At 41.8% G+C, this 24,641-nt stretch overlaps 1 protein-coding gene across 1 annotated transcript in view; it reads right to left on the minus strand.

The window, feature by feature from the left end:
- The window catches only part of NOP14 (NOP14 nucleolar protein), a 48,925-nt gene extending 24,506 nt beyond the window's left edge, over positions 1–24,419 (minus strand). Inside the window, exons 1-11 of the mRNA XM_040335338.1 lie at positions 24,138–24,419; positions 21,454–21,588; positions 18,853–18,994; positions 16,797–16,939; positions 14,107–14,241; positions 13,362–13,484; positions 12,235–12,360; positions 6,478–6,811; positions 4,289–4,419; positions 2,009–2,094; positions 881–1,016 (exon numbers count right to left, since the gene is read on the minus strand). Coding sequence (XP_040191272.1) covers positions 881–1,016; positions 2,009–2,094; positions 4,289–4,419; positions 6,478–6,811; positions 12,235–12,360; positions 13,362–13,484; positions 14,107–14,241; positions 16,797–16,939; positions 18,853–18,994; positions 21,454–21,588; positions 24,138–24,335 — 1,689 coding nt within the window. The 5' untranslated portion in view covers positions 24,336–24,419. The remainder of the gene's footprint in view (positions 1–880; positions 1,017–2,008; positions 2,095–4,288; positions 4,420–6,477; positions 6,812–12,234; positions 12,361–13,361; positions 13,485–14,106; positions 14,242–16,796; positions 16,940–18,852; positions 18,995–21,453; positions 21,589–24,137) is intronic.
- Between the last annotated feature and the right edge of the window lie 222 nt (positions 24,420–24,641).

Consider the following 24,641-nt stretch of genomic DNA (forward strand, 5'->3'; position numbering starts at 1 on the left):
TGAAAATCTGTAACACAGAAGCAGCCTATCAGTGAGATAAACCAATACCCAACTAATCAAATCACCCAGATACTCTCAAGAAAAAAAATAATAATGCGTTTTCTTCCCATGACTCTCCAAACACAAAATGGACCTCAAATCAACAACGATAAACAAGAAATCAGTCAGTATTTAAAGGGGTTGTAAAAGGTACAATTTTTTCCCCCCCATAAATAGCTTCCTTTACCTTAGTGCAGTCCTCCTTCACTTACCTCATCCTTCCATTTTGCTTTTAAATGTCCTTATTTCTTCTGAGAAATCCTCACTTCCTGTTCTTCTGTCTGTAACTCCACACAGCAATGCAATGCTTTCTCCCTGGTGTGGAGTGTCGCGCTCGCCCCCTCCCTTGGACTACAGGAGAGTCAGGACACCCACTAACACACAGCTCCTTTCTCGATCTGCAACGTTGAGAGCGTCCTGACCCTCCTGTAGTCCAAGGAGGGGGGTGGGCATGCCACTCCACACCAGGGAGAAAGCCTTGCATTACTGTGTGTAGTTACAGACAGAGGAACAGGAAGTGAGGATTTCTCAGAAGAAATAAGGACATTTAAAAGCAAAATGGAAGGATGAGGTAAGTGAAGGAGGACTGCACTAAGGTAAAGGAAGCTATTTAGGAAAAAAAATAAATTGTACCTTTACAACCCCTTTAAATCTGACCATGGTGTTATCCCAAGATTCTTTGCAGAGATTATTTCCATACTATACACGGGGAAATGCAATACAATTACACCACAACCACTGAAAGCAAATGCATCTTTTTTTAAAGGCCAGTGTAGACTGATATAAGTGATGCAGTCACACCCATGCTGCATCATAATAAATAATTGCTGAGACTACATACTACGTGTAAAGCGGGGAATGCAGCCCGGCCTTTGGATTCTATTGCTTCATCCAAAGTATGAGAGATATCCCGCAGGGCCTCTCTCACACACTCCGCTGCCGTCTCTGGGAACATCTGGCACAAGCTGTAAAGGGGCCTGCCATAAAAGAGAGAAAAATGTTTTAAACAATAACACTTCAGAAAATCACATGCTTTTGGAAGATTTTAAAGCAACTTCTTTTTAATTTTAAAACATATCTGCTGCTATTTCATTGGTTATATTTTTGGATTCATTGGATCATTTTTAGGAACCAGAAACCTGCAGAAAGAAAAATAATATGATGTTTCTCCTCTTGTCTCTATTTTATGTCAGGTCTTTCACTATGATTTTTATGCTCTTCCCTACCGGCTTTACAGACAAGCAGAGCTGGCAACTCATACCTAATAAAATTGCCTTTATAACAGTAATAACCACAAGTTTAGGGGTGAGAAATCTAAGCAAAAATGTGTCTGTGGTTTGTAATGGCAGAAGTATTAATGTGGAGCTCAACCCAAAAGGGGAAGCCTCCTCCCCCACTCTGCTTCCACATTTGGCACCTTTTGGTGGTGGGCGCAGGTACCAGGTTTTGACAGGTACCTATTCCCACTTCTGGCTCAGTCCGCTGAGCCAGAAGTTAAATTCCCCTCCTTCCACCCGCAACCGGCCCATTCACAAAGCGAAGCGCGATTCGCACATGCGCAGTAGGACATCGGTTGTGCTTCTTGTTAAATGTAGAGTATAACACACATCTGAAATGGCAAGAATGTTCCACTGTAACTAAACGCAGCCGCATGTAAACGCACATAGACACTGCTAATCGCGATGTAGAACCGCAAGTGATCGCTGTACCTGGAGTCTTGAAATTTCAAAATAACGAAACATGCTTTTAACAGCGGCAGAACAGCCGCCCGTGTGAAAGAGGCCTAAAAATGATTATTTGAGAGCGAAAGAGATCGATAGCTCCACCTGCTTGTCGAAAAAAATACGGCATATGCATTTTTTCCTAATTACCTCACTAATAAAAAAAATAATATGTTTTGCTGACTACGATAAAGAAAGCAAATGTGTACAAAAATACTATGCGACCCTCTAAGAAGTTAATTACTTACAGAATCAGTTTGTCAACGGTTTTCAGATCCGGTGTTTCTTGCTCAGCCAACTCAATGATATAGTCCAAGAGGAAACCAAACAATTTCTATAAAAAAAAAAAAAAAAAAAAATTGAAGAAGAAAACTTCGCACACAAATAATTTTTCAGCTGTCAATTCAGCAATACAGAGCAAAAGTTGGGGAAAGGCAACGCTACAGACTGTCTGCAAACTTCCAGCCTAGTTATGGGACACAGTGGTTTTCTAAAGGGGAACTGTAATACTTTTAGCCCCCGTTCACATTGATTGCAGCTTTGAAATCAAGCAACTTCATCTGAAATCACACGATTTCAAAGCCGCATATTAGTGCAACTTCAAATTGGTGCGAACAGAGTGGTTGCCGGCAATAGGCTGCAACATGTGATGCGATTTTACCTGTCAAATCACATGACAAGTTGCTCCAATGTGAACGGGGGCTTATATTATATATATGTGTGTGTGTGTGTGTGTGTGTGTGTGTGTGTGTGTGTGATCATCTAAATGTAAATATCCCATCAGTCTGTGGTAAAGCATACACCCATAGTGAAGGAATAACTTTTTGCTTGGTGTCCAGCCTCCTGTAGGCAAGGCTTATATATTGCAGAGGTCTTCCACCATGAAGGGTAAAGTGTATCTAAAGTCAAAATTAATTTAATTATGAAGAAAGGGTTAAATCCTCAGTCAGGTTTTTTATTTTTGTCCCCACTGGGGGATTCACAATTTTTTATAGTGTCCGGGAAGTTCATAATTTTTAGTTGTAACCAGACAAGTGTGGAAATCTTCCAATGGGATGCTTGTTTCAATGACAACTGGCAGAATATGTTCCTGCTGTACCATGTACTTGTATGAAAAAGTATCCTGTTCTCTTTGTATTGCTTCCTTTATGTGACATTTCTGGTGTTCCTGCCAGTCCCTCTGCTTTCCTATTAAAAACTGACCAAGCTAAGCAGAAGAGCACAGCCTGGTCAATTCTCTAGCTATGCTGGGAATTCAGCCTGCTCTCCTCCAAAGATCAGAATTGTCCTAACACGCACCCGCGGCACACCCATTCACTGGGAAGCTGATAAAAAGGGGAAAAACTGTATTTAAAAAAAAATAAAAAAATTATATCTATACAGAAAAAAGTTTTGCTTTTTATTTCTATTAACCACTTGTCCACAGGAGGACGTCATATGACGTCCTCGACTTTGTGCGGTGATATCTGAATGATGCCTGCAGCTACAGGCATCATTCAGATATCGCCGTCTTCAGCCGCCAATTCTGTGCACGATAAGAATGATCAAAACGGCCATTCCGCCGCTTGATCGTTTCTTATAGGCAGCGTCCCCCCCCCCCCCCCCTCCCGCCGCCATCCGGTGCTTCTCCGGGCTCTCCCGTGTCATCGGGGGCCCGGAGAGCGAATCGGTCGGCGCTGCCTGGAAAGCATTGAGATGACTGGTGACCAGATGGTCACCAGTCATCTCTATGACCGTCGGAGGCCCGGGCGCGACGTTATGGTAGCCGGAAGTAAACAAAGCCGCAATTGCGGCCGTCGGCATGTGATCAGTGATTTTTTTTTCACCGATTTCATGCTTGTAAGCCTGGAGGAGAGATGTGGGGTCTTATTGACCCCACAGCTCTCCATAAAGAGGACCCGTCACACTGATTCCTATTACAAGGGATGTTTACATTGATTGACAGAAGCAGGAGGCAATGGTTGCGCTACTATCAATCTATCCACTCAAGAGCCTGGGCCCCTGAACATCTCCACAGAGTGAATGAAGGGGCTTAAGTAAAATGGGTGGCTGGTCACTGCCAGAAGTTTTTTCACCTTAATGCATAGGATGCATTAAAGGTAAAAAAAAACACAAGTGTTTACATCCCCTTTAACTTTAAGGCTACTTTCACACTGGGGCGCATTAGCAGTAAAGCGCAACTAATTTTAGCAGCCAAATAAAGGGTTAAAAGCGCCACTGCAGAAGCGCTTTGCAGGTGCTTCAGCAGCGATGCCCATTGATTTCAATGGCAACACACAACTGACCACGCTTGCATGGATTAACACATAAAAACGGGCTGTGATACAATATCCTTTCTATGTGATTGTCGCCTAAAATTAAACTGTCCGATTCTCCCTGCTCTCCAGCAATTATTTAAACAAGGGTCTCTCTCTCTCAGGTCTATGGTACTTTTCCCCGTTATGGACTGCTGTGGTGCCAACAATACCCACATACAGAAGGGCCTCTGTAAATTCTCAGAAGATCTACAATTGGCCAATAGGTCTTACCTGTAACTTGGCCTTATTCCCCTCTGCCAGGCTCGGGTGGTTACACTTCTGAATCCTCTCCAGGATGACGATCTGCTGTTCTGTGGTCTTCTCTCTCAGCAGAGATTGGAAACTCTCCTGGGACTCGGGAACTGACAATGCCATAAAACACAAATAAATAAACCAATAACTAAGACATGTAGACACTGAATTTCACCAAGATATTATTCCCTGCAGCTTACATGTTACAGACTAAGAAGCAAAGACCTCACTTACCAACTTGTGAAATAAAAACCGTCTGTTAGGCCCTAAAGCAACCAGTCTGTCTCAGGGTAGCCATGGAAAATGACAGCAAGGCCAGCTAGAACTAAGCGATTCATTTGGGAGGATGCAGATGATTCTAACTAATTTAGGCATAGTAGTACTCAAGTTAATACATTCACCCTGCCCATACACGATTCGAATGTCAGCCTGTTCATGCTGAATGAACCGTCTGAGATTCGAACCGTCTATGGCCATAATAAGTGTAAGAGACAGCTTAAGTGTAAGAGACAGCTTAAGTGTAAGAGACAGCTTAAGTGTAAGAGACAGCTTAAGTGTAAGAGACAGCTTAAGTGTAAGAGACAGCTTAAGTGTAAGAGACAGCTTAAGTGTAAGAGACAGCTTAAGTGTAAGAGACAGCTTAAGTGTAAGAGACAGTTAAGTGTAAGAGACAGCTTAAGTGTAAGAGACAGCTTAAGTGTAAGAGACAGCATAAGTGTAAGAGACAGCATAAGTGTAAGAGACAGCATAAGTGTAAGAGACAGCATAAGTGTAAGAGACAGCATAAGTGTAAGAGACAGCATAAGCGTAAGAGACAGCATAAGCGTAAGAGACAGCATAAGTGTAAGAGCTAGTAAGAAACAGAAAGTAAAAGATATTTATTCACCATAAACACATATTCATTTCCTAAGGTTATCTTCTACTCTCAAGAATCTAAACCTTCTGTGCCTTTGACAGAGAAGAAAAAAATATAACTTTGTACATTTTAAGGGCCACAGAAAAGTAAGACACACAATAAAAGATATTGCACATGGATAGTCAAGGCTCGGCCTCATGTCCTAGACATGGCACTCCAAAAAAAAAGAAGGACTATAGAAAGAGGTTTTGGGGAAATGAAATGCCCTGCCTCCTGGGCAAAAGGCTTCGTCCCTTCTAAGCTCCCATTAAATGGGAAGTCCTGAGCTTGTTTGGCTGGGCTTCTCTTAAAAGTGGAGTTCCACACAAAAATGGAACTTCCGCTTTTTCGGAACTCTCCCCCCCTCCGGTGTCACATTTGGCACCTTTCAGGGGGGAGGGGCGGGGGTGCAGATACATGTATAATACAGGTATTTGCACCCACTTCTGGGCATAGACCGTCCACGTCACTTCCCGCCCACCCGCGCTGTCTTCTGGGAGACACACGGGTCCCAGAAGACACCAGAGACCATTTGAATTGCACAACGCGACTCACGCATGCGCAGTAGGGAACCCGGAAGTGAAGCCGCAAGGCTTTAATTCATGACTTTCTTACCCAAGATGGCGGCGGCAAGATGCGAGGACTGAGCGACGGGTCTATTTTGGGTGCCGAAATCGCGGGCGCCCTGGACAGGTTAGTGTCCTTATTTTAAAAGTCAGCAGCTGCAGTATTTGTAAAAATCGCTTAGCACTCCTGTGACACGTTTTCAGCAGAGAGCGGTCTCAAGTCCACTCTCTGCTGACGTCACTGGAATCAGTCCAGGCACTGTGTCACCGTGTCACCATGACAATAGAAGTCTGGATCCGCCAGGTGTCTGGATGGACACCCATCTCCGCTCCCCGCTGAGACAGCCGCTCCCCGCCCCTCCACAGCTCAGCGCTCAAGTGAGCGTGGAGGAGCAGAGCGGAGAGATGCCGATTGACAAATGGCAGCTTTCTGCTCAGGGAGCTGTGAGAACTAAGCCATTGGCGGTGTTCGATGTCTCGGTGCAGAGATGATGGGGGACAGCTGCAGCATCAGTCCAATGCTGCATTCACCTAGGCAAGTACGATTATGGGGGAAAAAAAATAAAAATCCCATACGTCTCTTAAGAAAAAAAAAATAATAATAATAATAATAATAATAATAATAATATTAAACCTCATCAGCATGTAGTTAATAAATTAACAAAAGCCACAGCGTTGTGCCAAGCCCTCATTAAATAGGGACTTACCATCAAATGTAAATGGCAATTCAGATTTTGCCTCCATGGCTTTCTTTTGCTTGGGTTTTTCTTTTTTTGTGGGTTTTACTACTTCTTCCTCATCCTCCTCAGCACTCTCTGCATTAGATTCCAAGTCAGAATAATTATCTGAAGCATCACTGCCTTCATCATCTTCCTCTTCATTGCCATCATCATCCTCCTCCTCCTCTTCACTTCCATCTGCTGCATCTTCATCAGCCTCACTACCCTCATTCCCTGTTACAGGTTCATCCTCCTCCTTTTTATCCATGTCTCCATTTTTTTCATCAGCCTCCTCTGACTCTGGTAGATTCATCTTCCCATCCTACAAATGAAAAAATAAAAAAATTAAATACCCATGAAAACTGACACTATGACAGTTATCACACTTTATTCTATCCAAATCAACCTGGCACAGATGTATTAAGGCAAGAGTAAAGTCAGGAGGGTTATTAACCACTTGATTACTGAGCCCGTTTTTCAGATTCAGGGTTTACGAGACTAAAACCGGTTTTTTTGCTAGAATATTACTTAAAACCCCCAAACATTATATATATATTTTTTTCTAACACCCTAGAGAAGAAAATGGCAGTCATTGCAATACTTTTTGTCACACTGTATTTGCGCAGCGGTCTTACAAGCGCACTTTTTTTGGAAAAAAAACACTTTTTTGAATTAAAACAACAATAAATTTTTCCCAATTTTTTTAAATATTGTGAAAGATAATGTTACGCCGAGTAAAATGATACCTAACATGTCATGCTTAAAAATTGCGCCCGCTCGTGGCATGGCGTCAAACTTTCACCCTTAAAAATCTCGATAGGCGACGTTTAAAAAATTCTACAGGTTGCATTTTTTGAGCTACAGAGTAGGCCTAGGGCTAGAATTATTGCTCTCGCTCTAACGATCGCGGCGATACCTCACTTGTGTGATTTGAACACCGTTTTCATATGCGGGCGCTACTCGCGTATGCGTTCGCTTCTGCGCGCGAGCTCGACGGGTCGCTTTAAAAAAAATTTTTTTTTGTTTTCTTATTTATTTTATTACTTTTTACACTGAAAAAAAAAAAAAAAAAAAAAAATTGGTCACTTTTAATCCTATTATAAGGAATGTAAACATCGCTTGTAATAGAAAAAAAGCATGACAAGTCCTCTTAAATATGAGATCTGGGGTCAAAAATACCTCAGATCTCATATTTAGACTAAAATGCAAGAAAAAAAAAAAATTTGGAAATGTAATTTTTTCAAATGACAAAAAAAATAATAATAATATGTTGCTTTAAGACGCTGGGCGGGACTGACGTTTTGACGTCACTTCCGCCCAGCAGAGCTATGGGGACGGGTGAAGGAGATTTTTCCTTCAGTCTCGTCCCCGCTCAGCTGCCGAACAGTCCCGATCTCCTCCGCCGCTACCGACGGCTCCGGTAAGTGGCGGGAGGCCCTCTCCCGCCACCGATAACTGCGATCTCGCGGCAAATCCGCCGCGGAGACCGCCGTTATCGTGTACAGGACCGTCGGCACTAAAGATGGATACTTCAGTTGTGGCAGCAGCTGCTGCCGTTACTGAGATATCCATCTTTAAAAACAGGACGTATTTTGACTATGGGCTGGAAACCAAGTGGTTAACTATCAACCAAACACATGAATTATTTTTTTTTATTGAATTTTTTCCCCCATCATACTTACCTTTAAAATCCTTTTCTTTAAATACATTACGGGACACAGAGTTAGTGTATAACCCGGTAGGTAATAAATATTAGCCTATCTCTATGTGAATGGACACAGGAAGTGATTCCCTATATAACCCCTCCCATACAGGAAGTATTTCAGTTCTGTAGCAAGCACAGAGTCCTCAAAAGAGGGGAGGGACCTCCGTGTCCCGTGATGTATTCAAAGAAAGGGATTTTACAGATAAGTATGACAAAAAAAAATCCTATTCTCTTTATCATACATCACGAGACAGAGTTAGGCTAATATTCATTACCTACTGGGATGGCACAGAGCAATAGCCTTGAGGAGAGGGAGGCATCCTGACAAACAAAAATAGCATCAGACTTTATACGGCAGCCTGTAGTATACTACGGCCAAAAGTCAAATCCTTGGCTGCTCAAACATCCACCTGATAAGATCTTGTAAACATATGCACTGAAGACCAGGTAGCAGCCTTACAAATCTGAGCCACAGATGCCTGATGAAAAGCCCAGGAGGTTCCTGCACCCTTGGTAGAATGAGCTCTCATCCTGAAGGGAGGAGCTTTATGTTTCAGACCATAGGCCTACATGACCAACTGGCAGACCCAATTGGCAACGGAAGCTGCCTGCCCCTTCTTGGGTCCTTCTGGAAAAACGAGTCTGATCCTCAGATCTCTGCAGATCTAGACAAATAAACTGACTGCCCGGACCACGTCCAAGGAATGCATAGAATGTATTAAGGTGAAAAAACAACCCCTGGCTGGCAGACTGTAATTGCTGCGACAGCTGGCTGAATAACTGAACAGGACAAAGAAAAGGAAGCCTTTAATAGTGACTCCAGTTTCTTGTCAACAGGGTCCTTAAAGCTCTGTGTGTTATCCACCAGACAAGTTAAATTCTTGTTTAAGGAATAGACTGTCGCATCTACGGCTGGCATGCTTCATTTCTTAACAAACTTTTCCTCCATGGAATATGAGGAATGAAAATCCTGTCAGGATGCTCCCAATCAGCATACACCGCCTGTTCCAACGGTGGGTGCAAGGGGAAAGTCCTTTGTGGCCTGAGGGACCCCAAAAGACCAGGGGGGGGGCTCAAACCTCTGCGGGAGGTAACTTAAAGGCAGAAAAACAATCTCTGTAAGAGTCTGGATCAAAAGACTATGCGACTGAGAGGCTGATACTAACTGTACATCTTTTGGCCCAGATTGCCCAGAAGCAGACTCATCTGCTAGGCCCTCCACAGAGTCCTTGGCATTTCCCATTATGAACCCATTCCTGCTCCAAGTTAGAAGGATTAGGGGAGGAGGATCTGTCACACTTCTTGCTACCCTGCGAGATGGAAGCAATCATGCAAACAATTCTGTCCTCTAACCCGAGTAGAGCTAAGGACAGATCATCCCGTTTGATAAAGGCTGCTCACGTGACCTGGCTAAGGAGAAATGAACTGCTAAAAGTGAATGGTTCAGAGCCTGCACTGTGTCCCACAGCTGTCCCTTGGAAACACCAAATGACAGCCATGCTCTGTTTAAATAAGACGGCTGTGCACCAGGACGCTCTGCACAAAGGCACGTGGCTGTATTCACACATGACACGAACCTTTGTGCGCCAATATCAAGCTACGGCGCATGCACGGCTCCGATTGCGCACAGCGTATGTGGCGAGGCCGCATGCGTCATGGCCGCCGAGAATACTCATGTACTCTGGCGAAAGCACGTGCACCATAACGAACCAAGATGCACAATGGCGCACACTCGTGCGCAAACCATCCATTCAGGAAAAAACAGCCAAGACAAAAAAAAAAGAAGGGGTACTCTTTGCAAACACCTACATCTAGCCCAAAACTCCCCCTTTGGTCATCGCACACAGGTGTCCAGCTTCTAGCTAGCTTGACTGTTACAATCACTGGGGCACCCAACAATAAGTAAATATGGGGTTTCACTTACCTGTCCAGGGCAGCCTTAGAAACCAAGAGCCCAATCTTCACCCATCACGACGGGTTCCGTCACTTGGGGACCTTAAAGAACTGGGTACCCTTTCAGTTTTAGGGTCCACTTCCTTGGATCTGTATAGCACCCTGCAGGAAAGCCTTAGCTCTGCGGTGTCCAGGATTCCACTAAGCAGGGTCCAGCACCCAAAGGTCACGTTACAGGCAAAACCTTGCAGCATCCTTGAGTCTTCTGCGAGGCTCAGGTACCATTTATTTAAACATATAAGCTTTTTTTCCACATGGATCCAAATAGGCCTGCACATTCTAAAGCTTCTTTATTTGCTTACTGCATGCTTATGCACCTTCTAAATGGGAAAAGCTCAGAGACCTCTGAACATTACTAGGCCTTGTCCGTTCCCTTCCAAGTCTCACTGGCCAAAATGGAATGTATGAAAGGCAGAGAGGGACAGGAAAGTTCTGTCATAAAAATGGGGTTGCTGGTTCAGTACAGTCCAGAATTAGGGATAAAATGAAGAAATTAAAGCTGCTACATGTATGCAAACACACCTCTAGGCTTTATTTTTTTTGTTAATGTGACAGCTGAACTATAACCACTTCAGAAACTTTATATGGCTGTGTGTAATGCACTCTAGGATGAAGAGATAATAATCTTACTTCAAATGGCAGCTTGATTATAAGAATACATTTCATTATGTCCACATTACAGCTCTTGCAATGTAGCAGGGGGAAGGCCTGAGTGCATATTGAGTGTATAAGAGGCTATGGCTGGAGGGTATGCTTTCAACCACACAGTTTTACAGAGCTCCAAAATCCAAGCCAAAATGTAAACCGAAAAATAAAAGTCAGTCTAGTGACTATGTCTATCTGCCAGGTTTTGAAGATCTGCCTAAAGAAAAGACGCTGTAATAAAAACAGCTCCAGTGGTGCCCTCTCTTTAGAACTCCCATAATGCTCCGAGTTCATAAAAACAGTAAGGAAACCGATCCAAGACATCAATGAATAAGCTATCAACATGATTGATAAAGTATCCTGTGTGCAAAAAAAAAGCAAAGCAATGTTTTTTTTAGTCATTCGGAAGAGGTTCCAAGCATGGATGCTCCAGAAGCTGTTCCATTGTATAAACAATAATTTAGTAAAGAAACATGCTCTTTAAATACTGGTCACTACATAGGCTAAGCATACATTTAATAAACTATTATTATAAATAATTGTGAACTAAAAACAACCCTTTATTAGTGCACAGTGTGTGTGTTGCAAAGGTAAAAATATAAAAAAAAAAATTGGTGCTCCGTGCTACAATAAAACCATATAAATAGCAACCTGTGGGTAAATAAATGATCCGCTACAATATAGCAGCCTGCGATGGTAAGAAAGTGTGATGGTACAAAAAAAAAAAAAAAAAATGCTCTGAAAACAAGACACTGAGAAAAAACACCTAAGAATGTGAAGACTGTCCACCTCACACTAGGGACTCACTAACTGTCTGTTTTGATGAGCTACAGTCCTGGACACAGTCAATCCGTCAAGAAGTATTCAGATGTAACTCAATTTTCTATGTTGTTTTCAATGGTGCTCATGTAAAATGATTGTGTAATTCTCACATGTAGGAAGAAAAGAGAACAAATTATTGCGCAATGCTAGATCCACAAAGCAATATTAGGGCTTCTAAACTGCAGGTGATTCCACTCACATTTGGCCAGCACACAGCGCATAAAGACACTCAGTCATGTATAGCGAATCTATACAGTCCTCACATTCTTAGGTGTTTTTTCTCAGTGTCTTGTTTTCAGAGCATTTTTTTGTACCATTGCACTTTTTTACCATCACAGGCTGCTATATTGTAGCACAGATCATTTATTTACCCACAGGTTGCTATTTATATTGTAGCACGGAGGACCTATTTATTTATTTTTACCTTTGCAACACACACACTGTGCAATAATAGAGGGTTGTTATTAGCGCATCATTATTAATTTTAATAGTTATTTTTTGGTTATCAGATCACCATTGAATGACTGCAGCTGAAATCATTTGTTTTTTTATTACCACCGGACTTTAATATTCATATTAGTGCTTAAGCATTTTCACTTTTATTATACATTTATGCTTACCTTATAAGAAAGCATGAGGCGATCATCTTTATCCAATATGAACCCATCCATTAAATCATCTGCAGAGATGTGTTTGGACTTCTTCTTAGACTTATCCTCCCCTCGCATTCGACGTAGCCTTTCGGCCTGCAAGTAAAAGTATACAACAGTTAAAAAACAACCAACCAACAAGATCAAATCCAGTTATACAGTGCAAGGCCTTTCAGTAATCCAAAGGAGTATAGGCAGGTTATAAAATTGAGGTAGAACAGCTACCTAATCAAGAGCACCGCATCAACAAAAACAGAAGCAGCTATTGTGCAAAAACAATAAATAATAAAAAAAAAAAAAAAAAAAAAAAAAGGTAGTCACAGAAAAGCTACACTCAGTCAAAAAGAAAGACCAATTAAAACATGAAGAAACCCACACATATTAGGTCCGGCATTAACAGGAAGATACGGTTAATTATGATACCTTAGTGGGGGGGGGGGGGCAGTATAAAGGCAGGACAGCATCAATTGCATGTTTCCAAGTAGACAAAGTGGGAGGGGTAGGAAATTTCCAGCGCACAAGGATCTCTCATCTAAAAGATTTTAAAGGCGAGGAACAGCTTAACATATCTATCCGCCTCAACATCCTCCATACCACCCAAGACTGGATTCACACCTATGCATTTTTTGTGCATTTTGCAGATTTGCACAACAGAACGTGTTCCATAGGAAACCATGTTAAATGGACTGTAGTGAAAATCTGCAAAATGCAAAAAGCACAAAAAATGCATAGGTGTGAATCAGGCCTAACAGAAGCATCCGATCAGGTCTTAAAGACAGCTGACAAATGTTCTTAAGAGCATCAAACCATTGGTTCCAAGAAAGGACAAATCACCATGCAGGAACACACCATTTGCAAAAATGTGGCAATTGAAGAGCTACATTTATCTGGTGCAGTGGGGGTCTAATTGAGGGTAACTATTAGCCAAGCATTGGGCAAGAAATTTCAGTTGATTGAATTGGTCTAAAGTTGATATTATAGAAGTGACATAGGTGGAAATACAGTCATCTTCTGAGAGTTCTGGAATTTACCCAGCGGTCAGAGTGAAATGGAATCCATGACTTTACAGGTAAGCAGGGGTACCACAATTACCATACCTCTAGTTTCTGTAGTCTCTCCTGTTCTTCCTTAGCAATTTCATCTTCTGATTTCATTCTGTCTGAGGGCTGAGCCTTCATCTCAAATCCAAGCTCTCGTACAATCTTGTCATAGTCATCAGGCTGTGAAATCAGAAATCCAATACACACAACCCATAAATAAAGAGAACAAATTATTTTGTAAAATGTTGAAAAAAAAATAAACGGCTTTACAATTTCATGACAAAAACAAATGACTATTTTCTAGTTCTGGCAATGTAAACTTCAGATAAAAGTGAAGAGAGTAGACGTAATAGGCATAAACAAAAAGATAATGTAATGTAGATCATCCAGCACGAAACTTGTAACTAAGCACTACTGCCCGTCAGGTGACACCGAGTATGCATTGTGCGTAAAGTGACACTTTAGTCATCTCTGCCCAAACGGTCAAACCTGCACTTCTAAACTGCCACCAGCAAAGTCTTTTTCTCTACGAAGATGTCTACCTCCACACAGACACAGTGCAGAAGGCGGCATGTTAAATCAGTAGTAAGAAAAGATTAGCTGAACGGAGCCAACATTAATCAGATCTGCTTATACCTACCTATAACATCTGTACGTTTAGTGCCTTATATGAACTTCTGGCTACTGTTGGGAACAAAGAGGGCTTCATGAAGGACCACATGCAGAATGATTTTCCTACACCTGGATTTACAGCTATCCCGCTAAGTATCATTGCAGTACAATCTTTTACATCACAGCTCACCTTTGGTTTTTCAGGTTCGGCCTTCCTCTCAGATTTTGGAGTCTTGTGAGCAAGTAATGTCTGTATAGCTTTCCAGTCACTGTCTAGTTTTTCCGTCAGCACCATGGCCTTCTCTCTCTGACTCTGCCTCTCTCTCTGTTAAAAGACAAAAAAATATTAAAAACAACACCACCACAAAATAAAACACATAAAAAAATAAAAAATAAATCGCACTTTTTTAAGAAGCAAGGTAGGATTTGATTCTTCTACCCCCCACAGATCTCTGACATCTGACCAAATCTTAGCAGCAGGGTGATCATCTGCAACCTGGCAAAGATGGGCTACTTGCTTCACTGCCTGCCAATCCCTCATATATTACTAAGGAAAATACACTGCAGGGTACATAATTCTTGGCAGCGTCAAGCGTCCTTCCGCTCCGTAAGGATGTTGATTGATAAAACGAATAGGACATCACCGCACATGCCTGCATCACACCCGCAGATTTGGGATTATAGCCAGAGGCGATAGGCACACAATTACTTGCGTTGTAACCCTATTGTCGGGATGACACTTATGAAGTATGAGCGTTCTTAATGATTTTAATAAATGGTGGAAATTTTAAACAGTTTTACACCATAAAGATTTTCCTTCCTTTTCTCCCCAACTCCATGTATGGTTGTGTTTTACCTGAGCGGGTGAATATATGAGAGGGTACATTAGGAAGAGCAGTGTGGAGAGTGACTCCTTGGAGTTTGATATGGAGTGCATTTGCTGGTTTAGAACATGACCAGATGTTATTTCTGGCGAGTTAGTTTGGGGTGAATGGTGAAAGATTGCATTGGGTGTCTTCTACAGTGATCAGAATAATAATTCCAAGAAGATTTCCTAAATACTTTCCTGGGAATTCTCCTTTTGGGATCATATATGAAAAAAAATTTGGGTTCACATGTGGCAATCCTCTTCCACTGATCTGATGGAATGATTGCTGCAGGTTTGTACACTATGCACTTTAACAAGGTGTAGGAGTAAAAACTAAGATATGTGTCTGTATGATTGGTTCAAGTAAAAATATGATAATGTAAAAAATGTTAAAGCTCTTAAAGTGACCCTCTTCCCATGAATAAAAAATAAAGAACAGCGAGCCATCCTGTAAAAGAGGAACGTTTATAATTTAGTTTTAAAGTGGGTGTTGAGTTAAAGCTTTGCTCTTGAAGAACTAGAAACACACTACTAAACAACAGTTCCAAATGCATCAGATGTCTCCGTCCCCTGCTGGGAGCTGTGGTTTCTCCTGCCAGTGGCTTCATCACTACTTTGTTTTGTAGCGATAGACAGGGGTGTCAAACTCAATTCCATTGTTATCATTGCCCTCAAAAGGGCCGGTTGTATATGTAAGATTTAGGGCTGTGCAAATTAACTTTTAATTAATCGATTAATCTTTAATTTTTTTGATCGATCAAAATCTTTTTGATTGATTAAAATTCTTTTGATTGGTACTCACCTCTCCGCCAGCTTCTGGGCCTTCAGGGAGTTCCTTCGGAGATCCAGTAACGTCACGGACACCGGCGGCCCTTGCTGTGTCCATCTGAAGGGCTCCTTTGCTGTGCCTTCATATCTGCATGCCGGCGGGACCTCACTATCTGCCACATGCAAGGGCTGTTACACTTCCCTCTATCAACCTGGGATTCTACAACCATCCACTGGGAGTTGTGATAGTTCCCTTCACGGGACATCTACATGCCGACGGACTGATGTTAACCTCTCCTCATCTGGATTCAGCAGTGGTATCTTTGTACACATTTTTATACCAGTATCATACTTAGCTATATGTTTTTATGACTGCTTTTGGTACAGTTTGGTATTACTCGCACCATTTTTACAGTTTATGTAGCTACAGCGATTTTATCTCCAGTGCAATATTTATTTGGTTACCTACTTGAACACTATAAAAGTTTTAATGCTATTCCCATCGAGCGCTGCCTTTGTGTGTTTTTTGTATCCTGCTATCCATTTTTCCAGTGGTTGGTGGCTGCACTGGGAATCAGCCTGCAAGGAGATCAGCTAAAAGTAGCTGGGTCTGTATGTGCGTTATAGTTAATCAAAAATTAGGCGATCGATTAAAAAAAAAAAAAAACGATTAATCGAACAGAAAATTTTTGATCAGTAACATTAGATGTCCAGCGCATCCCCTCCGCTTACATTAGATGTCAAGAGCCACCCTACCATCAGAAATTGAGTCCCCCACTCTCCCTTATATCACAGTATACCCCCCCTTTCTTTATGCTGCTGCTGGGAAGAAGCTGAATGCATTGCTTGAAAGCAGAAAGTAAGGGTCTGGAGAAGGACCAGAGGAAGGCTGCAGGATCAGGAGAGGTGCAAGGGCCACATGAAATGGTCTGAAGGGCCGGATTCGCGGGCCTTGTGTTTGACACCTGTGCGATAGAGGGTCTGCTAGGAAGAACCATAGTGCACAGTAGGGGGATACACTGTTTGAAACACCTGAAATTGTCAGTAACGTCGCCTGCAGTTCTTAAACAGAACACAGATTTAACACACTTCCCAATAGAATGTCAGGTACAAAACTTATTTTACAGGGTGGCTCATTTTTTTCTGATGCAACAAGGCAACTTTAAAAAAAGCTGTACGTTATTCCTTAAAGTAAAATTTAACGTATAAAAAAAAAAAATTATTCCATTTCAAACAGCACACACCTTCTCAGATTTTGATTTAGCGATCAGCTCCTCAATTAGCTCTTTACGGGTTTTTGGTTTTTCTTGCTCTTCCTCTTTTTGTTCAGAGGGCCCTTTCCTCCTGAGAAGCCCCCCTCCACCAAAATGAGAAGCTGTCAATGCAGCTGTAATATGAAAAAAAAAAAAAAAAAAAGATATGAAGAAAAGAAAACATTGGTTAGGAGCATCAGATACAGTCCACACATTTCAGGAGAAAGAACTCCCCTTCTTCAGTACTTGAAAAATGGCTCGCAAAAAAAAGAGCAATGGTGTAATACACTAGAGAGGCTGAATTGTGGCTGGATAAGAGCTGGAATGTCACAACGATAATGTGAAAAGCCACTAAACGCCAATTCTTAACCTCCTATAATTTTATTTTTTGTAAACAGATTGATACATTTCAATAAAACTGTTAAAAAAACGACAGCTCTAAATGGACAGGCAGGCGATTCATAGGTCCGCCTCCCCCGCTCAGTTCTTCTTTCATTTATGGAAGCTGTAATATAGCTTCTATGAATGGAGCTGCTGGGTGGAAAAGGCAGGCTCTCTTAAATGAGTCTGTGACAGCACCTTAGATGTACAAACACCAGGGGGGAGAATTAGTCGGAGGATGGGGTTAGGGCGAAGGCGAGGTTAAGAAACACAGATGTTCACATTAAATAGTCATTAGGGCAGAAACAACTAATCGATTATGAAATTAAGCGATTACTATTTTCATAATTGATTAATCGGCCATTAATATAATGGGGTTAAAAAAAAAAAAATAGCCCTTTATAGTAGAAAAAGAGCAAATAATCGCAACTGTAAATATTATTTTCACTGTTGCACAGTAAAAAAAAGGAACCCCTTAAAGTAGCGATTATTTGCTCTTTTTGTACTATGAATGGCTAATTTATATTTGTTATTATGTTACTAAATGTCTTGGTTCACACCCATGTGTTTTTTGGTGCTTTTTGCAGAAACGCACTACAGTTCATTTAACGTTCACATCTATGCTTTGTAAAGCGTCAAGGACTTTTTCTTCCAACGCAAAACGGTGCTTTTATGGTTCAATATACTTCAATGGAGAAGCTGCAGAAATGCATGTAGTGCATTTTTGCAATAATTTGTGTTTTTTAATCTGCCCAAAAAAAAAAAAAAAAAAAAGCTAAAATGCAAATTGCAGCAAAATCACGCGAGGAAAAAAATCTAAAAACGCACAGCAAAAAGCACTGCATATACTGATCAAAAGCAAATTGCATAGGTGTATACCGAGCCTTATGCTGGCCACATGGATCAATTTTCAGATGAGAATATTCATACGAAAAAATGAAAGAATGTTTGAAATTTTGACTTGCTTTTAACGTTATGTAATGTAATTTCTGAACAAAAACCACATACACTCTCTGAAAGAGAAGTTTTCTATTATTTCTAAATTTTCCCGTCACTGTGGTAAAAAACAAACCATTTGATCCCACTAACGATTAGAAAAATCGAACGAACGTTCTTAAAATGACATTTGTTTTTGAAGGAAGACATTGTTTTTGTATGGCCAGCATATAATAATATATTACAGTTCTGTTTAAAAATCTGCATCACAGTCTAATTTTTTTTTCTATATATATATATATATATATATATATATATATATATATATATATATATATATATATATATATATATATATATATATATATATATATATATATATATATATATTAGATAAAAAAAAAAATCTGAGTCTGATGATATTTACCAGATTCAACATCTAATAGTGTATACAGTATATATCTCCTTTAATAGTATAGATCTCTTCTGTCTGTTATTCTCAGACTGGATTAAAGATTTTACTCCCTAACCATATAGTTGGTCATTTATATTTATCCCTGCGTATAGAAATATTTAAGAATAAATTGCTTTTTTTTTTTTTTTAACTTTACATATAAACTCAATTATACACCACACTCTATACACCGATTAATCGATCGAAACAATAAATCGGCCAACTAATCAATTATGAAAATAATCGTTAGTTGCAGCCCTGGGTGTCATTACTCACCTGATAGCGCCCCCTGTTCATCTGTATCACTGTCACTATCCACAGGGTCATTCAGCTTTTCCAGCAAAGACAGAGACTGTCCATAGTGAGTCAATTCCTCCTCTTCATTCAGGTTGTATACATTCTTCTTGTTAACATTTCTCTATGAAAATGAAACATGTCCAAAATAATGAATAAAGATGAAAATGAGGAATGTTAATTTGATATCAACCTTACACTCCAAGCAATTCTATTGTGAAAAAAATACTACGCCTGCTGATCAAGCCCAACAATGATGGATGCCTGGCTGTTATGCCTCGTACATACAATTGGATTATCCAACAGGAATTGTTTGATGACAGGCTGTTGTCGGAAAATCTGACTGTTTGTACGCTCAATCGGACAACGGTCAGATTTTCCACGGACAGATTTGGGATAGCATGCTTTAAAATTGTTTGCCTACAAATGTGTGTTGGATTATCCGAGCATGTGTACACAAGTTTTTCAGACAAAACTCCAAAGTACAAACAAACTGAGAAGCAATGCTCACCATAACACCACATTAGCAGAAGTTGCCCAAATGGTGGTGCTAAAGAGCTGAAAAAACATGTTGTTTCGTGTTTGTTGGCTGACAATTCTTAGCCGTTTGTATGCAAGACAAGTTCATGGTCAATGCCCTTCGGACTAAAGTCCTACGCTTTGTCCGCAGAAAATCCGATCGTGTGTACGAGGCTTTAGACAACAAGCTTTCAGATCACCATAATCAGAGAAGTTAACAATGGTAGCCTCCATAACACTCAAGATTTTTTTTTTTAATCATTTAACCCCTTCGCGCCTAAGGGTAAAACAAATCAAAATGCCCAAGCACAATTTTGCAATGGGTTAGTAAAACTGTACATGCCATTATAACTACTTTGTGCATCATACCTTGTTTTTTTTAGGACACGTTGGGCTTTCATTTGGTACTAAATAGTTATGGATCTCTACTAATTCTTTAAAAAAATTCTGTATATTTATTATTGTTATTACCGGACGATGGCAGCGATACCACATATGTGTATGTTATTTGTACCTGCAGTACAGCCCAGAACCAATAGTGTGCATTTTTTGTTTTGTCCATTAAAAAAACACACTGACGTTATTTAAAAAAAAAATAAAAAAAATCCTGTCCAAAAGATACTGACCCTGACCTTTGACCCAAAAAATTAACCCTGCACTGACCTAGATCAAACATTGATCTATGTATTTTTTCTTTCTTTTTCCCCCCCCTTCTTTTTTTGCAAGGAAACAGAAAGATACATAGGGGGTTATTTACTAAAGGCAAATCCACTCTCCACTACAAGTGAAAAGTGCACTTGAAATTGCACTGAAAGTGCAGTCGCTGTAAATCTGAGGGGTAGATCTCAAATGAGGTGAAGCACTTCTGATTTTATCATCCAATCATGTGCAAGCTAAAAATGCTGTTTTTTATTTTCCTTGCATGTCCCCCTATTATCTACTTTCAAGTGCACTTTGCACTTGTAGTGGAAATTGGATTTTTGCCTTTCGTAAATAACCCCCATTGTATCTTTCCTCTCCATTCACGGAATAAATAATAAAAACCACAGGGGTGGGCTTCACAGTGACTGATCACTGTGGTAGCCAATCAGAGGCTACCACAGGGATCAGGTGACCTGGAATCAGACAATCCGGGTCCCGATCAATAGTACAGGGCCCGGGGATTTCAGCGAGACCCCCAGTCTCTGTACTGGAAGCGCACTGTGCAGTGCACTCCCAGCACAACGGGAGATACACATATATGCGGCCCCACCGAGAAAAAAAAAAAAGACTTCCGTGAGGCCTGATATGTGTTATGTCAGTGTGAAGGGGTTAACATGTTATGAGTGTTGGAGGCACTGGTATGCCATATACTAAATGCGATTTCTCTATATTGACTTGTACCGAGTCCCACTTGTTCTTTATATACCTAGACACATTATGGTGCGTTTCGAAATTGACTCCCAGCCACATACGAGTAACACCCTACCATTTATTCACATGGTGGTGGTCCTTAGGGAACCTGGGCCCCATTACACAGCTTTCATCTCTTCTTCTCACTTAGGGCCCACCATTTCTATGTTAACGTCTCATCTCTCTATATGCCCACTAGTTGGTGGCCTTTAATAATTTAAAGTTAAAATGTACTTGTCTGCATTGAATAGATGCAACTTCACCGTATGCAAACTGGCTGTACTGTATCTGTAACATGTAAGCATTGTTTCCTGGTTGTCTGTTTAAAGTTATAATAATCAAAAGGTGCATGTGTATACTTCCATTGACATATCTCTCTTAGCTATAGAGAAAAAGCCTAGGTGCATTCAGAAAGCATATTCCAGTGGGGAATAGACACACTCAGGATGTTTTTCTTTACCACATAATATATAATAAACAATGTCAGAAATAAATGATTTATCTCATGTCGGCACCACTGACACAGATCCTCAGAGTGCTATCTATGGGGCTCTGAAGTCCACCGATGATTTTACTTGGAGATGTTCTTGTGCAACATTATTTGAGTCCTCTAATCTACTACGTAACGCTACACGAAAACCCCAAATATCATTCCTCCATGTCTCCTTTTACCTGTCGCTCCATTGCAAATCTCTTCATCATCTTATCCTCTGGAGTGAGTTTGGTGTCATATTCTCCAAATCGCTTATCCGTAAATATCCTGGACTTCCCCCTCTGCTGGTATTCTTTCAGGAGGGTTTCCTTGCGCTACAATACAATAAACATTTCCATTTATTTTATTTATGTTACATTTACTATATAGCACTAGTAAATTCCACAGTGCTTTACAAGGAACACTAAACCCTAAGTTAGATTCTGCCACCATAGCAGCTCAGTCATGCAAACACACACACACAGAATCAAGGGGTTGTAAAGGTCTGTGTTCTTTCACCTTAATGCATTCTATGCATTAAGGTGAAAAAACATCTCATCATTAGCGCCCCCCCCCCCCCCCTGAGCCCCCGTTTACTTACCTGACCCTTCGAAAGTCCCGCACCGTGAACGAGCAGGCTTCTCGGCTCATTCATTGGTTGATTGAAAGCAGTGCAGCCATTGGCTTGCGCTGCTGTCAATCACATCCAATGACACAGCGTGCCGGGGGGGGCGGGCTGAGTGATACAGTGAGCAGCTAAAGCCGCCGGCTGTATCACGGGAGTGCGCCCGCAAGGACTTTCCACCATGCGAGAGAGCTCCTATGAAGGTGGAAAGTTCTTGCGAGGGGGAGCCGAGACAGCCGCCGAGGGACCCCAGAAGACCAGGTTCGGGGCCACTCTGTGCAAAACGAGCTGCACAGTGGAGGCAAGTATAACATGTTTGTTATTTTGTTTTATTTCTCTTTAGTTATCCTTTAAAAAGGATCAGTCCACCCAAAAAATATCTTTCAGCTTACTGTACATCCTGGAGTTTATATTCTCAGGGAATGTGAACTGTGCATATCTGTCACACTCACCTTCATAGAATTTATATTCAAAATAATATAGGAGGAGGAGAAAGGAGGAAGAGGAGGAGGAGAAAGGAGGAGGAGAAAGGAGGAAAAGGGAAGAGGAGGAAAAGGGAAGAGGAGGAAAAGGGAAGAGGAGGAAAAGGGAAGAGGAGGAAAAGGGAAGAGGAGGAAAAGGGAAGAGGAGGAAAAGGGAAGAGGAAGAGGAGGAGGAGGGAGACTCCATGGTGGATAAGAAAAGAAGTAGGAACTAAAATGAAGAAATGGAATGACTGAAATGACTAAACAATAACAGAAGTCAGCAGGTGATGCATGGCTGCTCCTTCAACCTTACCAATAGGGATGAGCTCATGCGTGTTCTGATCTTAGGCCCCATACACACGAGAGGATTTATCCGCGGATACGGTCCAGCGGACCGTATCCGCGGATAAATCCTCTCGAGGATTTCTGCAGATTTCTATGCGATGGCGTGTACACACCATCGCATTGAAATCCGCGCCGAAATCCTCTGGCGATGACGTGTCGCGCCGTCGCCGCGATTATGACGCGGCGACGGGCGCGACGCTGTCATATAAGGAATTCCACGCATGCGTCAAATCATTACGACGCGTGCGGGGAATCCCTTTGGACGGATGGATCCGGTGAGTCTGTACAGACGAGCGGATCCATCCGTGGGATCCGATTCCAGCAGATAGATATTCTGTGCATGTCGACAAATATTTATCTGCTGGAATTCGGAAATATCCGCGGATAAATATCCACCAGAGTGTACACACCATAGAATCTATCCGCAGAAACCCATTCGATGGGATTTATCTGCGGATAGATTCTATCGTGTGTATGGGGCCTTAGTGTGGAACCGAGTGATCCCTCCAGGAAGCTGTTGCAGTATTTGGGCAATCATAAGCAGCAGATGTGTGGCATGTATACGTGAGGCTGCAGGGCGGGGGAATGCCTCAGCGGCTTATGATTGGCCAAATACAGTGACAGCTTGCTGGCAGCATCACTGTCTACCAACCCTCTCTGCAAACCCCTCTGCTGGCTCCAGATGGCATCTTAAATGTTAAACATTAGGCTAACAACATTCACAATTCTGCCCCCAGCTACATCGACAACCTCATCTCAAAATATCACCCAAACCGTCCTCTTAACCCCTCCTGCTAAGGATGAGCTCCGGCATGTTCGCATAGAACACGTGCAGAGCCCGCCAGGAAGTCGGCACCCGCGCTGTGCTAATAACAGCCAGGGAGACATTGTCAGATGCTCGGCTGCAGAGATCGGGAAATGTCTGCCTGGCTGTGATTAGCGCAGCGCGGGTGCCGACTTCCTGGCGGGCTCTGCACGTGTTCTACGCTTACACGCCGGAGCTCATCCTTACTGCTCACCACCAGGGTTTCTTCAGGGTCTGGAACTCCCTACCCCAAACTATCCAGCCATCTTTTACTCTGTGCTCCTTTAGCTGATTCCTGAAAACCCATCTCTTTACGGAAGCCTATTCAATCTCCAAACAACTGAGCTTTACTTTCTCCATCCATTCATTTCTCTGGCTCCATTCACACTGCTACGGTGCAATGTCAAGTGTCTAGCCCCACTGTTGCACCTGTCGGTTGCCTACAATTGGTTGGCATCTGTGATAAAAGCAGAGTGCATAGACATGCATGGATGCTGAGGAGGGATAGATAGATATATATATATATATATATATATATATATATATATATATATATATATATATACACACACAATTAATGTCATAAACCGTTCTATACTCATTACATTTTAGCATACAACATAAGACCAGTTCCATCAGGCTCACCTTCTTGAGGGCTTTGGACTTGGACACCCCGGGCAGCCCCACATCATGCTTGCTCTTCCTGCCCAGCACATTGAACTTCTGCTTGTTCACCTTCACTTCGAAAGGGTTGTCTCGGACCTCGCTGCGAGCTTTCGCTACCTTAACTGCAGCAGCCCCTGAAGCTGGGGGCTTCTTCCCCTTCTTGTTATTCTTCCCCATGTCAGCCCTGGACCTCCCAGCACAGCACACACGTGGGTTCTCCGCCGGGACCGGAAGTGAACTGAAAGAGACCGAGTACGCTCTGGCCGGCCACGTGACGAAATTCCGGACTCGATGGTAAAGTATTGGCGGCTCCATGGCAACCATGGAGTGTTTACTAGAGTCACGTGACTGCGCAGTCGTGTGACGTACTGAGTTGCATGTGTTCTGTCTGCAATGCTATTTTGACGCCTAATGCAGCACTATATAAAGACGTTGATATGTGTACACAGTACTTTCACACAGTCAATTATTCCCCAACCTTGG

The sequence above is a fragment of the Rana temporaria genome, chromosome 1 (assembly GCF_905171775.1).
Source record: "Rana temporaria chromosome 1, aRanTem1.1, whole genome shotgun sequence".
Lineage (NCBI taxonomy): Eukaryota > Metazoa > Chordata > Amphibia > Anura > Ranidae > Rana > Rana temporaria.